The 15723-nt window shown below is 35.9% G+C and overlaps 1 protein-coding gene across 2 annotated transcripts in view; it reads right to left on the bottom strand.

Moving 5' to 3' along the window:
* Positions 1 to 15723, bottom strand: part of SYCP2 (synaptonemal complex protein 2) — a 101456-nt gene that overhangs the window by 20759 nt on the left and 64974 nt on the right. The window contains exons 37-45 of one of the 2 annotated variants that reach the window (XM_055266138.2): positions 15610 to 15700; positions 15184 to 15339; positions 14493 to 14629; positions 13305 to 13399; positions 13111 to 13210; positions 12657 to 12715; positions 12433 to 12511; positions 12248 to 12304; positions 8424 to 11249 (exon numbers count right to left, since the gene is read on the bottom strand). In XM_055266138.2, the coding sequence (XP_055122113.1) occupies positions 11172 to 11249; positions 12248 to 12304; positions 12433 to 12511; positions 12657 to 12715; positions 13111 to 13210; positions 13305 to 13399; positions 14493 to 14629; positions 15184 to 15339; positions 15610 to 15700 (852 nt within the window). In that variant the 3' untranslated portion in view covers positions 8424 to 11171. Of the gene's footprint in view, positions 1 to 8423; positions 11250 to 12247; positions 12305 to 12432; positions 12512 to 12656; positions 12716 to 13110; positions 13211 to 13304; positions 13400 to 14492; positions 14630 to 15183; positions 15340 to 15609; positions 15701 to 15723 lie in introns of those variants that run through there. The other variant, XR_008654597.2, reaches the window with a different exon arrangement.

Below are 15723 nucleotides of genomic sequence, written 5' to 3'. Positions count from 1 at the left end.
GGACAGTGAAGTCTCGGTTGAAGAGGTCTCAGATGGAAATGAGGAACTTACAAGGAACTGGAGCAAAGGTCACACATTTTATGCTGGATGCATTCTGTTCATGCCTTAGGGATCTGTGGAAGTTTGGACTTGAGAATGATGACCTAAGGTATCTGGTTGAAGAAATTTCTAAGCAGCAAAGTGTTCAAGAAGTGGAGTGGCTGCTTCTAACAGCCTATGCTCCCATGTGGGAACAAAGAAATGACTCAACATTGGAAATTATATTTAAACCAAAAAATGGAGAGTAAAAGTTTTGAAAATTCGCAGCCTGGCTGTGTGGCAGAGAAAGAAAAAGCTATTTTGGGAGAGGAATTCAAGCAGGCTGTTGAGCAACCACTTACTAGAGATACTGGCATAACTAAAAGGGAACCAAGTGCTACTATCAAGACAATGGGGAAAAGGCCTTGAAGGCATTTTAGAGAACTTTCATTGCAGCCCCTACCACAAGGGGCCCAGAGGCCTAGGATGGAAGAATGGTTTGTAGGCCATGCCCAGGGCCCATGTCCTGTACAGCCTCAGGACACTGCTCCTTACATCCCTGACTCCAGGTCCGGCCTCAGCTCAAAGGGCCCCAGATACTGCTTATGCTACCACTCTGGAGAGCACAAGTCACCATAAGCCTTGGTGGTTTCCACGTGGTGTTAAGCCTACAGGTGCATAGAGTGCAAGAGTGAACGAGGCTTGGCACCCTCCACCTAGATTTCAGAAGATGTATGAGAAGTGAGACATGGAGTTAAGGATTATTTTAGAGCTTTAAGATTTAATGACTACCCTGCTGGGTTTGGGACTTGCATGGTGCCTGCTGCCCCCTTCTTTTGGCTGATTTCTCCCTTTTGGAATGGGAATATTTACCCAATGCCTATACCCTCATCGTATCTTGGAAGTAAATAACCTGCCTTTGATGTTACAGGCTCATGGGTGGAAGGGATTTATTTGCCTTGTCTCAGATGAGACTTTGGACTTGGGACTTTTGAGTTAATGCTGGAATGAGTTAAGACTTCGGGCAACTCTTAGGAAGGCATGGTTGTATACTGCAATGTGAGATGGATATGGGATTTGGGAGGGGCCAGGGGTAGAATGATGTAGTTTGAATATTTGTCCCCACCAAATCTCATGTTGAATTATCATCCCCAATGTGGGAGGTAGGGCCTGGTGGGAGGTGTTTGGGTCCTAGGGGCTGATCCCTCATGGCTTGATGCTGTCTTCACAATAGTGAGTGAGCTCTCATGAGATCCGGTCATTTAAAAGTGTGTGGCACCTCCTCCTCTCTCTCTCCCTCCCTGTCTCTCTTCTCTTGCTTTCACCATATAACCTGACTGCTTCCTCTTCACCTTCCCCCATGATAAGCTTGGTGAGGCCTCCCTTGAAGGTAAGCAGATGTCAGCACCATGCTTCCCATAAAGCCTGCAGAACCACAAGCCAATTAAACGTCTATTATGTATAAATTATGCTGTATCAGGTATTTCTTTACAGCAATGCAAAGCAGACTAATACAAATTCTTTTCGGCATATACCTAATAGAATTGCTGGGTCATATGGTAACTATTACGTTTAACTTTTTTGAGGAACCACCAAACTGTTTTCCACTGTGGCTGCATTATTTTACACTGCCCCAGAAATGTCCAAGAGTTCCAATTTCTCCACGCCCTCACCAAAATTTATTGTTTTTTTGATTCTAGGTATCAAGTGGGGATAAAGTAGCATTTCATTATGGTATTGATTTACATTTCCCTAATGACTAATCATGCTGAATATCTTTCTACATGCTTACTGGCCATTTGTAGGTCTTCTCTGAAGAAATGCTTATTCAAGTCCTTTGGCCATTTGTATTTGGGTTGTGTTTTGTTGTTTGGTTGTAACACTTCTTTAAATATTTGAATACTAGACTCTAAGAGACATAATTTGCAAATATTTTCTCCCATTCTGTAGGGTGTCTTTCCACTTTTTGGGAGTGCTAAAAAGCAGAGCACCTCTCCTCCTCCAAAGGCACAAAAGTTTTGAATTGTGCCTTTGGAGGAGGAGAGGTGCTCTGCTTTTTAGAGTTTCCAGTTTTTCTGCTCTGTTTTTTCCCCATCTTTGTGGTTTTATCTACTTTTGGTCTTTGATGATGGTGATGTACAGATGGGTTTTTGGTGTGGATGTCCTTTCTGTTTGTTAGTTTTCCTTCTACCAGACAGGACCCTCAGCTGCAGTTCTGTTGGAGTTTGCTAGAGGTCCACTCCAGACCCTGTTTGGCTGGGTGTCAGCAGCGGTGGCTGCAGAACAGCGGATTTTCGTGAGACCACAAATTCAGCTGTCTGATCGTTCCTCTGGAAGTTTTGTCTCAGAGAAGTACCTGGCCGAGTGAGGTGTCAGTGTGTCCCTACTGGGGAGTGCCTCCCAGTTAGGCTGCTTGGGGGTCAGGGACCCACTTTAGGAGGCAGTCTGTCCGTTCTCAGATCTCCAGCTGCGTGCTGGGAGAACCACTACTCTCTTCAAAGCTGTCAGACAGGGACATTTAAGTCTGCAGAGGTTCCTGCTGACTTTTTGTTTGTCTGTGCCCTGCCCCCAGATGTGGAGCCTACAGAGGCAGGCAGGCCTCCTTGAACTGTGGTGGGCTCTACCCAGTTAGAGCTTCCTGGCTGCTTTGTTTATCTAAGCAAGCCTGGGCAATGGCGGGCGCTCCTCCCCCAGCCTCGCTGCTGCCTTGCAGTTTGATCTCAGACTGCTGTGCTAGCAATCAGCGAGACTCCGTGGGCATAGGACCCTCCAAGCCAGGTGTTCTTTGAAACCAACGAGAACAAAGACACAATATACCAGAATCTCTGGCACACATTCAAAGCAGTGTGTAGAGGGAAATTTATAGCACTAAATGCCCACAAGAGAAAGCAGGAAAGATCCAAAATTGACACCCTAACATCACAATTAAAAGAACTGGAAAAGCAAGAGCAAACACATTCAAAAGCTAGCAGAAGGCTAGAAATAACTAAAATCAGAGCAGAACTGAAGGAAATAGAGACACAAAAAACCCTTCAAAAAATTAATGAATCCAGGAGCTGGTTTTTCGAAAAGATCAACAAAATTGATAGACTGCTAGCAAGACTAATAAAGAAGAAAAGAGAGAAGAATCAAATAGATGCAATAAAAAATGAAAAAGGGGATATCACCACTGATCCCACAGAAATACAATCTACCATCAGAGAATACTACAAACACCTCTACACAAATAAACTAGAAAATCTAGAAGAAATGGATAAATTCCTCGACAAATACACCCTCCCAAGACTAAACCAGGAAGAAATTGAATCTCTGAATAGATCAATAACAGGATCTGAAATTGTGGCAATAATCAATAGCTTACCAACCAAAAAGAGTCCAGGACCTGATGGATTCACAGCCGAATTCTACCAGAGGTACAAGGAGGAACTGGTACCATTCCTTCTGAAACTATTCCAATCCATAGAAAAAGAGGGAATCCTCCCTAACACATTTTATGAGGCCAGCATCGTCCTGATACCAAAGCCTAGCAGAGACATAACCAAAAAAGAGAATTTCAGACCAATATCCTTGATGAACATTGATGCAAAAATCCTCAATAAAATACTGGCAAACCGAATCCAGCAGCACATCAAAAAGCTTATACACCATGATCAAGTGGGCTTCATCCCTGGGATGCAGGTCAACATACGCAAATCAATAAATGTAATCCAGCATATAAACAGAACCAAAGACAAAAACCACATGATTATCACAATAGATGCAGAAAAGGCCTTTGACAAAATTCAACAACCCTTCATGCTAAAAACTCTCAATAAATTAGGTATTGACGGGATGTATCTCAAAATAATAAGAGCTATCTATGACAAACCCACAGCCAATATCATACTGAATGGGCAAAAACTGGAAGCATTCCCTTTGAAAACCGGCACAAGACAGGGATGCCCTCTCTCACCACTCCTATTCAACGTTGTGCTGGAAGTTCTGGCCAGGGCAATCAGGCAGGAGAAGGAAATAAAGGGTATTCAATTAGGAAAAGAGGAAGTCAAATTGTCCCTGTTTGCAGATGACATGATTGTATATCTAGAAAACCCCATTGTCTCAGCCCAAAATCTCCTTAAGCTGATTAGCAACTTCAGCAAAGTCTCAGGATACAAAATCAATGTACAAAAATCACAAGCATTCTTGTACACCAATCACAGACAAACAGAGAGCCAAATCATGAGTGAACTCCTGTTCACAGTTGCTTCAAAGAGAATAAAATACCTAGGAATCCAACTTACAAGGGATGTGAAGGACCTCTTCAAGGAGAACTACAAACCACTGCTCAATGAAATAAAAGAGGATATAAACAAATGGAAGAACATTCCATGCTCATGGGTTGGAAGAATCAATATCGTGAAAATGGCCATACTGCCCAAGGTAATTTATAGATTCAATGCCATCCCCATCAAACTACCAATGACTTTCTTCACAGAATTGGAAAAAAACTACTTTAAAGTTCATATGGAACCAAAAAAGAGCCCACATCGCCAAGTCAATCCTAAGCCAAAAGAACAAAGCTGGAGGCATCACGCTACCTGACTTCAAACTATACTACAAGGCTACAGTAACCAAAACAGCATGGTACTGGTACCACAACAGAGACATAGATCAATGGAACAGAACAGAGCCCTCAGAAATAATGCCGCATATCTACAACTATCTGAACTTTGACAAACCTGACAAAAACAAGCAATGGGGAAAGGATTCCCTATTTAATAAATGGTGCTGGGAAAACTGGCTAGCCATATGTAGAAAGCTGAAACTGGATCCCTTCCTTACACCTTATACAAAAATTAATTCAAGATGAATTAAAGACTTACATGTTAGACCTAAAACCATTAAATACCCTAGAAGAAAACCTAGGCAATACCATTCAGGACATAGGCGTGGGCAAGGACTTCATGTCTAAAACACCAAAAGCAATGGCAACAAAAGCCAAAATTGACAAATGGGATCTAATTAAACTAAAGAGCTTCTGCACAGCAAAAGAAACTACCATCAGAGTGAACCGGCAACCTACAGAATAGGAGAAAATTTTTGCAACCTACTCATCTGACAAACGGCTAATATCCAGAATCTACAATGAACTCAAACAAATTTACAAGAAAAAACAAACAACCCCATCAAAAAGTGGGTGAAGGACATGAACAGACACTTCTCAAAAGAAGACATTTATGCATCCAAAAAACACATGAAAAAATGCTCATCATCACTGGCCATCAGAGCAATGCAAATCAAAACCACAATGAGATACCAGCTCGCACCAGTTAGAATGGCTATCATTAAAAAGGAAACAACAGGTGCTGGAGAGGATGTGGAGAAATAGGAACACTTTTACACTGTTGGTGGGACTGTAAACTAGTTCAACCATTGTGGAAGTCAGTGTGGCGATTCCTCAGGGATCTAGAACTAGAAATACCATTTGACCCAGCCATCCCATTACTGGGTATATACCCAAAGGACTATAAATCATGCTGCTATAAAGACACATGCACACGTATGTTTACTGCGGCACTATTCACAATAGCAAAGACTTGGAACCAACCCAAATGTCCAACAACGATAGACTGGATTAAGAAAATGTGGCACATATACACCATGGAATACTATGCGGCCATAAAAAATGATGAGTTCATGTCCTTTGTAGGGACATGGATGAAACTGGAAAACATCATTCTCAGTAAACTATCACAAGGACAACAAACCAAACACCGCATGTTCTCACTCACAGGTGGGAATTGAACAATGAGAACTCATGGACACAGGAAAGGGAACATCACACTCCAGGGACTGTTGTGGGGTGGGGGGAGGGGGGAGGGACAGCATTAGGAGATATACCTAATGCTAAATGACAAGTTGATGGGTGCAGCAAACCAACATGGCACATGGATACATATGTAACAGACCTGCACATTGTGCACATGTACCCTAAAACCTAAAGTATAATAATAAAATAAAATAAAATAAAAAAGTTTTGAATTGTGCTACAGTCCAATTTATCTAATGTTTCTTCCATTGCTTATATCTGTATCATATTTAAGAATCCACTGCCAGATCCAAGGTCATAAAGATTGACTCCTGCATTTTTTTCCTGAGTTTCAGAGTTTTAGCTCTTACATTTAGGTCTCTAATCCATTAATTTTTGTATATGATACAAAGTAAGGTTCCATCCTCATTATATTGCATGTGTTTGTCCAATTGTCCCAGAACAATTTAAGAAACTATACTTTCCCCCATGGAATGGTCCTATACCCTTGATGAAACTCAGTGTCCATAGATGGGTAGATTTATTTTTAGACACACAATTACATTCTATTGGTCTATATGTCTATCATTATGCTAGTACCACATGATTTCAATAATGTAGGCTTGTCATAAATTTTGAACTTGGGAAGTATGAGTTCTCCACCTTTATTCATTAAAGAGTTTTTTGGTTATGCCGGGTCTCTTCCATTTTCATATGATTTTTAGGGTTAGCGTTTCCATTTCTGCAAGAAGGCCATTAGGATTTTGATGTGGATTTTATTAAATCTATAGTCTATTTCAGGGAGTATTGCCATTTTAACATATCGAATCTTCCAATCCATGACCATGGATTACCTTTCCACTTATTTAGGCCATCTTTAATTTCTTGCAACAATGTTTTGTAGTTTTCAGTCTTATGCCTACCTTGGTTAAATTTATTGCTAAGAATTTTAATCTTTTTGATGCTATTGTAAAAGCCATTGTTTTCTTAATTTCATTTTTGTATTGTTAATTTCTATTATATAGAAATACAACTGATTTTTCTGTTGATCTTGTATCTTGCAACTTTGCTGAATTTGTATTAGCTTCTAATGATTTTCTTGACTCTGCAGGATTGCTTAGACATGAGATCAAATTTCTGGTAAGGAGCAACAGTTTTGTTTCTCCCATTCTCACTTGGATATCTTTTTCTTTTTCTTGCATAATTTCTAGATCTAGCTACAACTTCTAGTACAATATTGAATACGAGCAGTGAAAGGAGGCATCCTTGTCTTATTCCTGGTCTTGGCAGGGCAGGGGGCCTTTTAGTCTTTCCCTATTGAGTATTATGTAAGCTATAGGGCTTTCATACATACTCTTTATCATGTTTTGGAATTTTCCTTCTAGTTCCAGTTGAGTGTTATTATAAAAGGGTATTGGATTTTGTCAAATGCTTTTTGTGCATCAACTCAAATAAGAATGTTTCTTTTTCTTCCCTCATTCTATTGATATAGTATATTACATTCATTTTCCTATGTTGAGCCACCCATGCTTGGCTGGGATAAATCTATTTGGTCATGGTATGGAATGCTTTTAATGTGCAGCTGGATTTGGTTTGCTATTTTGTTGAGGGTTTGTATATCTATATTCATAGAGAATATTAGTGTGTAATGACGCCATTGTGTGATTTGGAATGTTCTCTCCTCTTCTGTTTTCTGCAAGAGTTTAAGAAGGACTGGGCTGGGCATGGTGACTCATGCCTGTAATTCCAGTGATTTGGGAAGCCAAGGCAGGAGGACTACTTGAGGCCAGGAGTTTAAGGCCAGCATGGGATACACAGCAAGACCCCATTCTCTACAAAATATTAAATAGCTGAGCATAGTGGCACATGCCTAGAGTCCTAAGCTTACTTAGGAGGCTGAGGCAGGAAGATCACTTGAGCCCTGGAGTTTGAGGTTACAGTGAGCTAAGATCAGACCACCGTACTCCAGCCTGGGTGACAGAGTGAGACTCTGTCTCTAAAAAATAAATAAATAAATTTGAAAAAATTAAAAAAGAACTGGCATTATTTAAATGATAGAATTCTTTGTTGGGAGGTTTTTGATTACTAATTCAACCTCTTTACATGTTATAGGTCTGTTGATATTTTTTATTTCTTCTTGAGTCAGTGTTGGTGATTTCTGTTTTTAGGAATTTATCGATGTCATCTAGGTTAACTAATTTATTGACATATAATTATTCATAGTATTCTCCTAGAATCCTTTTTATTTCTGAAATTTCAGTAGTCATGTCCCTAACTTTCATTTCTTGTATTAGTAATTTGAGTCTTCTGTTTATCTTAGTCAATCTGCTAAAAGTTTATTTTCTTGATCTTTTCAGAGGACCAAATTTTGTTTTTATTGATTTTCTGTGTTGCTTTTCTATTCTGTTTATCTCTGATCTAGTTCTTCATTATTTCATCGATTCTGACAGCTTTAAATTTTTCTAGTTCTTTAAGGTATAAAGTAAGGTTATTGATTTGATATCTTTCTTACTGTTTATTGTAGGTGCTTACAGCTATAAATATCCCTCCGAGCACTGCTTTCAACGGATCACATGTTTTGGTATGTTGCATTTTCATTTGTCAAAGTATTTTCTAATTTCCCTTATGAGTTGTCCCTTGACCCACTGGTTAAGTGTGTCACTGGAGAGTTTTAGGTAAGGGAGTGACATGGTATGATTTATGCTTTAGCAAGACAATGGTGGCTGCTAAGTGAAAAAACTGTGGAAGGGAAAGTATAAATGATGAAAAGCCATTTTAAGAGGCCATTGAAATTGTCTGTGTGAGAAATGATATTGACATTGTCACAGAGACAGTGGAAGTGGCAGAAAGTATTCACATGTGGGTCATATTTTGGCAGTAGGAATTGTTGATCAATTTACTGTTTGGCTAAAAGGAAAATAAATCAGGAATTACTGTTAGGTTTTGGTTTGAATAGTTGGGTAGTTAAAAGTAACTTTATTGAGATAGGAAGACAAAGTTTACTTTTTCTTTGATGAAGAGAAGGAATGGTAAGGGAGACAAATCAAGTTGTTTTGAGAGTTGAGATTCTTATTAGAAATGTCAATACAGCAGTATTTATAATGTTCTGACGTCCAAAGTGAAGGTCAGAACGTTTATAAACTTGAGATCATCAACACAGAAATAGTTACTATATGGGACTAGATGAAATTACTTAAGGTGAAAGTACTGACTGAGGAAAAGAAAGAGACTAGGAATGAACCCAAGGAAAAGGCACAGAAGAGTAGCAAATACATGCCAGCAGAGGATTTTAAGCGTGAAATGCCACTGAAAGGCTATGTTGCCATATCTAATCTGTTTTTACTTAAATTACTGTTGATTTTGATAAAAGTAGTTTTGATGAAATAGTAGGGGCAGAGCTGCATTGAGGGAAGGAAGCAAAGAAGTTGAGATAGTAACCTGAGAAGATTATTCTGAAATATTCTCTGCAAAAGTGAATGGATAATTATATGGGTAGGGCAGTGGTTTCAGGAGAACTTGATGTCAATGGAAGGCCTATTTATTTATTTATTTAATTAACATAGACTATAAAAATCAGGAGAGGAAAATCAAAGATAATGGGATTCAAAGCACTAGTAGGGTGATTGTTCTTAAATAAACAAATCTGCTATTGGACTGAAAAAGAAATCAGAAAATGCTGGTCTTGATGCAGGAAACATGTTAGATTTTAGGGTGAAGATGAGAAAATTATGAGGTTAGACAGTCAGCTCAAAGGTAAATAATCAAGGAAAGAGGTATTTATATGCAATAATACTCTGGAAATGTGGTAAAGCCAATTAAAGAGAGCAGAGTAAGGATTGTTGAGCAATGCTGAGTGCCCATTTGAAGTATGTGGCCATAAATTTAAAGCCTGATTGTATTATTTTCTCCTGGGCTGTTCAATTGGTAGAAGGACAGCTAAGAATTAGTGGATAAGGTTGACAGGAAGAGAAAGGGCAGGAGTATTATTTTGAACTCTGGCATCTAGAATGGGTAAGGAAGGACAGACAGACAAGAAGGTAACAGGAATAGAGAAAAAGTATAAATAGCCTGAGACTACTATACAAAGCAAGTTGGAAAGACAGGCTGGAGTGATAAGAATGTTGGAAATTGAGATTTAGAGGGGCACAACTGCTGGTAATGACATGATTTTAGAAGAGCTGGAAAGAATAAAGAACCTGGGATGGATTACACATATAGTACAGTATTGAAATCAAGTATGAGGTATGACTTAGGAGTCTTGGAAATTTGGCTGACAATGAGGTAAACAGGGTGATAAGACATGATGGAATTAGTCTCACGGGGCAACATAGATTTGCAAGTCCTGAGTGGTATTTGATATTATAACAGCTGTCACTCTCTTAAAATAGCAACCCCACTGCCCTATCAATAAATCTTAGCTGATGCTAATAATTGCATAAAGCTGACCAAAATGAGAGGGATTTTAAGAAGCCAGTTTTCCCACTGTTTTTAATTATTCGTATTATTTTTGAATAATACTCTGCTACCATTAAATAGACAAGGGATAGTAAGGCTACTTAGTATTATACTTTGGATCAAATAAATATCCTTCTTCAGATACCCAATGTTCACAAAATAGGAATATAATGATTTATATTTATTCAAGTGACATAAGCATTTATTTCAACTTCATTAAAAGCAAATCAAATGTATACTCACTTTTATAAATTAATCTAGCAAGATATTACAATGACTACTAGATTAAAAGTATTTGTCAAACAGCCTGCTTATGAAATAGGACTTCTATATTGAATTAACGTATTTAGGCAATGTAATAGCTTTTTTAGGCCATTTAGTGCTTCCTAATACATTAGAGCCATATCTGAATAAATGTTTCCAACAGTGTGCTGAAAGTACTGATCTACCACTCAGTTATATATTTTAAATTAGGGACTTCCTCCCCCTTGTAAGTGTGACTAAATTTTTATTAGTTGAATTCTAAGCTATTAAACATATTTTAATTATATTCATCCCCAAACTGCATTGATTCAAAAACACATTTTATGTAATAATACATTTTACATAATAAAATTTAATTTATTAAAGAAACTCATTTTATGAGTATAATTAACTCAAAAAAGTTTCTTAAAGCTTTTATCTCCAAAATTAAAAAATAATATGGTATAGACCGAAGTCTTCTGGGCTTGGACTCATGGTATAGTGGTTCTTTCTCATCCATTAAAAGACATTTTTTTGAATTTGAGGGTTCCTATAAAGGGTACACTTGCTTCAGTGACATGTATATTTTTCTCTTTGTAGGATTATTCTTATTTCCTCAGTTATACACAGAGAAGAATAATTAAAGTATGTTGATAAAAACTAGATTTCACACATTAGCATTTCTTTCATGAGACATGAATACTGACATCAGTTCTCTGCGTACATTAAGAAGCTCCTCTTCTAGCTATAGCCAAGAAAAAAAATCACACTTAGATTTCACATTATCACTGTAAAACCATCAAATAAAATAGAAAAAAAAAATCAAGCTGTTATTAGTGATTCATTTTAAAACAACTTCTTTCATGAAGATATTGCATTCTAACAGGTCTATAGATATCTACAGAATTCTGTGTTCATTACTGATATTCAAGACAGTCAGTTGAGAGAAGGCTCTAATCTTTTAAAGCCCCAAATCAATGAAATTTAGATTCAATTTTTAAAGGAAGAGAGTAAAATAAAAAGTCTAGAAAACAATTTCAACAAGGATAAACCTAGTTAAGTAGCTTCTTGTTTGCTTGAAGCTAAACTAGCTTAGCCACAACATTTTGATCCTGTACTATGTCAGCATATTGAGGTTCTATCTTTGTAAGTACATTAATATACTGTGTATACAAAGATCAGTGTACTTAAAAATGCCTTTCATCTTTGAGAACACTACAAAGACATTATCACTTAAAGCAGTACCTTTAGTCCATTCCCAGGTCCACGTTTCCCCCCAGAATGCAGCTGCTGGTCTGCTAGGCCATTGGAAAGTAAACTAATTTAATCCTCAAATCTAAGTAAATGACATCTTGTCCAAACAGAGAGTAATTCTTCCACTAAACTACAGACTTTCTGGGAGTTTTGTCCTGCCATATTTTCTCCTTCAGAAGACAGAGCAGGACAGACGCCTGCTACAGTACACAGTGTTTAGAAACCGCAAACAAATCATTCTTTCAGATAATTTTTCAATTTGCAAATTTATATTCTCTTTTACTCCTTAGGAGGGCCTGTTTAAATTACCCCTAATTCTTTCACTATAAATGTGCTCCCATTATTTAGTTTAAATAACTAAAAGTAATTGGGCTAAAACTATCTTCTCTCAACCCAAAAAGAAAGACATAAAAGCACACACACACACAAAAAACGAAAACAAAAGACATTAAAGTATGATTATCCCATTTTCAAACTTAGTTGACTTACCATGTCCTTAAGAAGCCTGTCTTGCAGCACTTTCAGATCTTCTTTCATCAAACACATCTGTAAAAAAGTAAATATATTCCACCCATGAAATTTACCATAAAGTTTTCACAGCAAAGACAAAGTTAGATTAACAAATTCTTTTTGTAATCAAGAAAGGTAACCTATAAAAAGCATAAAATTTATACCTCAGATGTAAAAACAGTTTCTTCATTATCAGTATTACAGAAGACCCCTTTAGTCAATGAAGTTTTCAAAAGATGAAGCCTAAGAAGTAAAATAATGAGTTAACCTTGTATTTATCAATAATTCAAATTAGTGCTATAATATAGTATATATAATTTTAATTTTTCAAATAGAAATTTAAAAATCTAATTTTATAGATTATAGTCATTAAGAATGTCATACTAACCTCTGTTGTTCACTTTTTTGATATGCACTGAACTTCTGAAATATCTTTTCCCAAAAGTCCTAAATTGTAAGGTATAAAATCCAGTTAAACTTTAATATGATTAAAAATTAAAATCCAACAGTAGAATTACTCTATTTCTATTATTACAAATTTAAATAAACAGTATGGCTATATGTTAAAAATATTCCAGATGTCACACGCTCTTTCAAATTAAAATAAAATTGAAAGTAAAATCTCTCAGGATTTCTCATTTATTATCAAAGATATTCATCATAAATTTAAGTTTGTACTTCGAAAGTGTTTATATGAAGCTGATTAGAAATCTAAGATAAAACTAAATTATTTTCTGAACAAAAAGCTTTAGGATGTGCTCCCAAAAAAGAAAGTTTTTCCAAGTATAGCTCTTTAAAAACAAGGTTTTAAACATATTTAAAAAATTTTAAAAGTAACAAACCACAAATTCCTTTTCCAAATCTTTTAAAGACTGTGAATCTTTTTCAAAATTCTCCAGCTCCTCTATGATAATGAATTGGAATTTATCAAGTTTTTTAATCCTATTACAGAAACAAAATGAGATTAATTTTAAAAACTGTAGCATTGAGAATATGTAGCATTCAAAAGTTTTCAGAACAGATTTTTATTACAGACCTAGAGTCCTGACTTTGATGATTCATTGTTCTTAGATGTTGCTGAGCTGTTTTCCAAGACTGCGTAGTAAAATAACTCAACATTTTATGTCGGATCTGAAAAATACTCATTTTAAACTTAAAATATCTTTACAAAATAACAATCTAACCAAGACTACAGTAAGAGCAAATAATTTTCCACGAAATGTAAATTACTAAGAAGAACTTGGAAAAGTGAAAAATCAAAAACTCAATTATTTAAACTGAAGTGTTAATAGACACTGCTCTGAGTGAACTTATTTAACTCCATCAGTAAGTCTTTGACTAAGGGTTGAGTTACTCCTCAATTGTTTTCATAAGAACCCCACACTCTACAGTATTTACAAAAATGCTGATAGTTATAATTCTCTTCAAAGACACAGCCTACAAGTCACACTCAGAATTTTTTAAAACCATTTTTTTCACAAAAACATAAATTTAAATCTAGCTACAGACACATATTAGAATATATAAGTCAAAGCTTCTCTATTCAGATTAGGTTGACCTTGGGCAAAAAAAAAAAGAAAAACAAAAGCAATTTCTAATTTTAACCCTGAATATAGGAGAAAGGAAAGCAAGATGTCGGGGGCGGGGGGGTTGGGTTGATAACCTGTGCCCAAAACATCTTTTATTCAAAGGAGGGCATAAAAATCTATCAATTCCAAATAGATGCGTGTGAAAGAGATAGGCAGAAAAATATTACTAATACTTAAAAATTGTTTTAAAAAGCATTTTTGCATTATCTCACTGGAACCTCAAAAACTAAGACTACATAACTATAATACAGAACTAGTAAAACAAAATGAAATGGTATTTCTCTGACTGCAGCTGCTCATTCTTTATACTACACTATACTACCTTCATTAATGCTCACCTAAATGAGATAAAAAATGTCTTGAAAAGTGGCATGAAAACTGTCCAGTAAAAAAAAACATAGAAAAGCCAAAACATTAAATTGAAAAGGAAAATAGGAGAAAAGAGAAAAAAGTAGTAGCAAAAGAAAGAATATGGATAATACACAGATTTTATTCCAATTATTCACATATAAGGAAAGTTGGTTTCATGAATGGATATTTTGTTGCCAAAGGATCAAACAAGCCAATGGTCTAGTAGAAAGTGTGGCATATTATTATATTATTGGGTATAAATCATAATTTAAAGAATAACTCACATTATTCCTTCTCTTAAATTCTGAATTGAGCCTCTCATAAGTCTCATAAGTCATCTCTATACCTGCAAATTCATTTTGCCAGGTCTCCCAAGGAATAGAAAAGTCATTTGTTGATAATGAAGATATACTTTCAGACACTAAAAAATGAAAACAATCTGCTGAAGTTAAAATATGCATTACTCTAAATTTAGCCTTGTAATTAGGCTAAGAACAAAATCTTATTTTCCGAATCTATGTGTAACCTAAGGATTATGAAATCAAAGGCAGAAGAGTTCCTTATGTTTTTTTTAATTTAAAAATGAGATTGAGTTATAAAACAAACTTTTTGGTATGGCTATTACAGCAGAAATGACTACTTTAAGCTGGAACATTTATGGATTATTTTTAATTGCTTTTTAACTAGTTCCACATTATTATTAAGTATTTAGTGAGGTACTAGCACATCAGTAAATTCATACTCTAGTAAAACCTAAATATGATAATAAGTGATAGAATGATGAGGGAGATCTATGGGTATGTAAGATCCTTACTACAACAATTATTCATATAAATGTGAACTTTGCAATAAAGCATCATCCATCTTGGACATATCCAAAGTTGTCTTTACAAATTTGTAAATATACTCATTCAAAATATAAGAACCACCCTCCAAATAACTGCATTTTGATACAGGCTACTGATCTACACCTACTTTTGTGGATATGATGATCTGCATCTTCAATTTTACACAGTTTTTTGGGAAGCAAGTTTGCTCTCCTTTCTCCTTTCTCTTCCATTTCTACTTCATTGGAATTACTTAGATTATCTTCTATATATATTCGTTTGCGACTAAGATGTTGAGTGGGGCCTTAGGAACAGTTAAAGAAAGTTAAAAGTGCTACAATTTTCCTTAAAAATACCTAATATTTTCTTGCTTTTATTTTAAAAAGGCTTTGTTTCCACTAAGTATTTTTATTATGTTTTAGGTAATTATGCATTCAATTCTACCTAGTTTACTTATTTTCTTTTTACATTAGGTTGAATAATGGTATAACTTAAAATACATAATTCCTTTAGATGAAATGTCACGTAGCATTTCAGTAATCATTTTTTAAAAAGCAAGACTATGACTACAAACCTGATACATGAGTAGCATCACAGGGCATGTCAAACCACTTTTTCTCTCTTCCTTCACTAGACTTGGATAATGAAGATGCTAAATGACTTTCCTAAAATACGTATTAGAAATTAG

The sequence above is a fragment of the Symphalangus syndactylus genome, chromosome 24 (assembly GCF_028878055.3).
Source record: "Symphalangus syndactylus isolate Jambi chromosome 24, NHGRI_mSymSyn1-v2.1_pri, whole genome shotgun sequence".
NCBI classification, from domain to species: Eukaryota; Metazoa; Chordata; class Mammalia; order Primates; family Hylobatidae; genus Symphalangus; species Symphalangus syndactylus.
The sequence above is the reverse complement of the archived record's forward strand: the minus strand, read 5'-3'. Positions and strand labels throughout refer to the sequence as shown.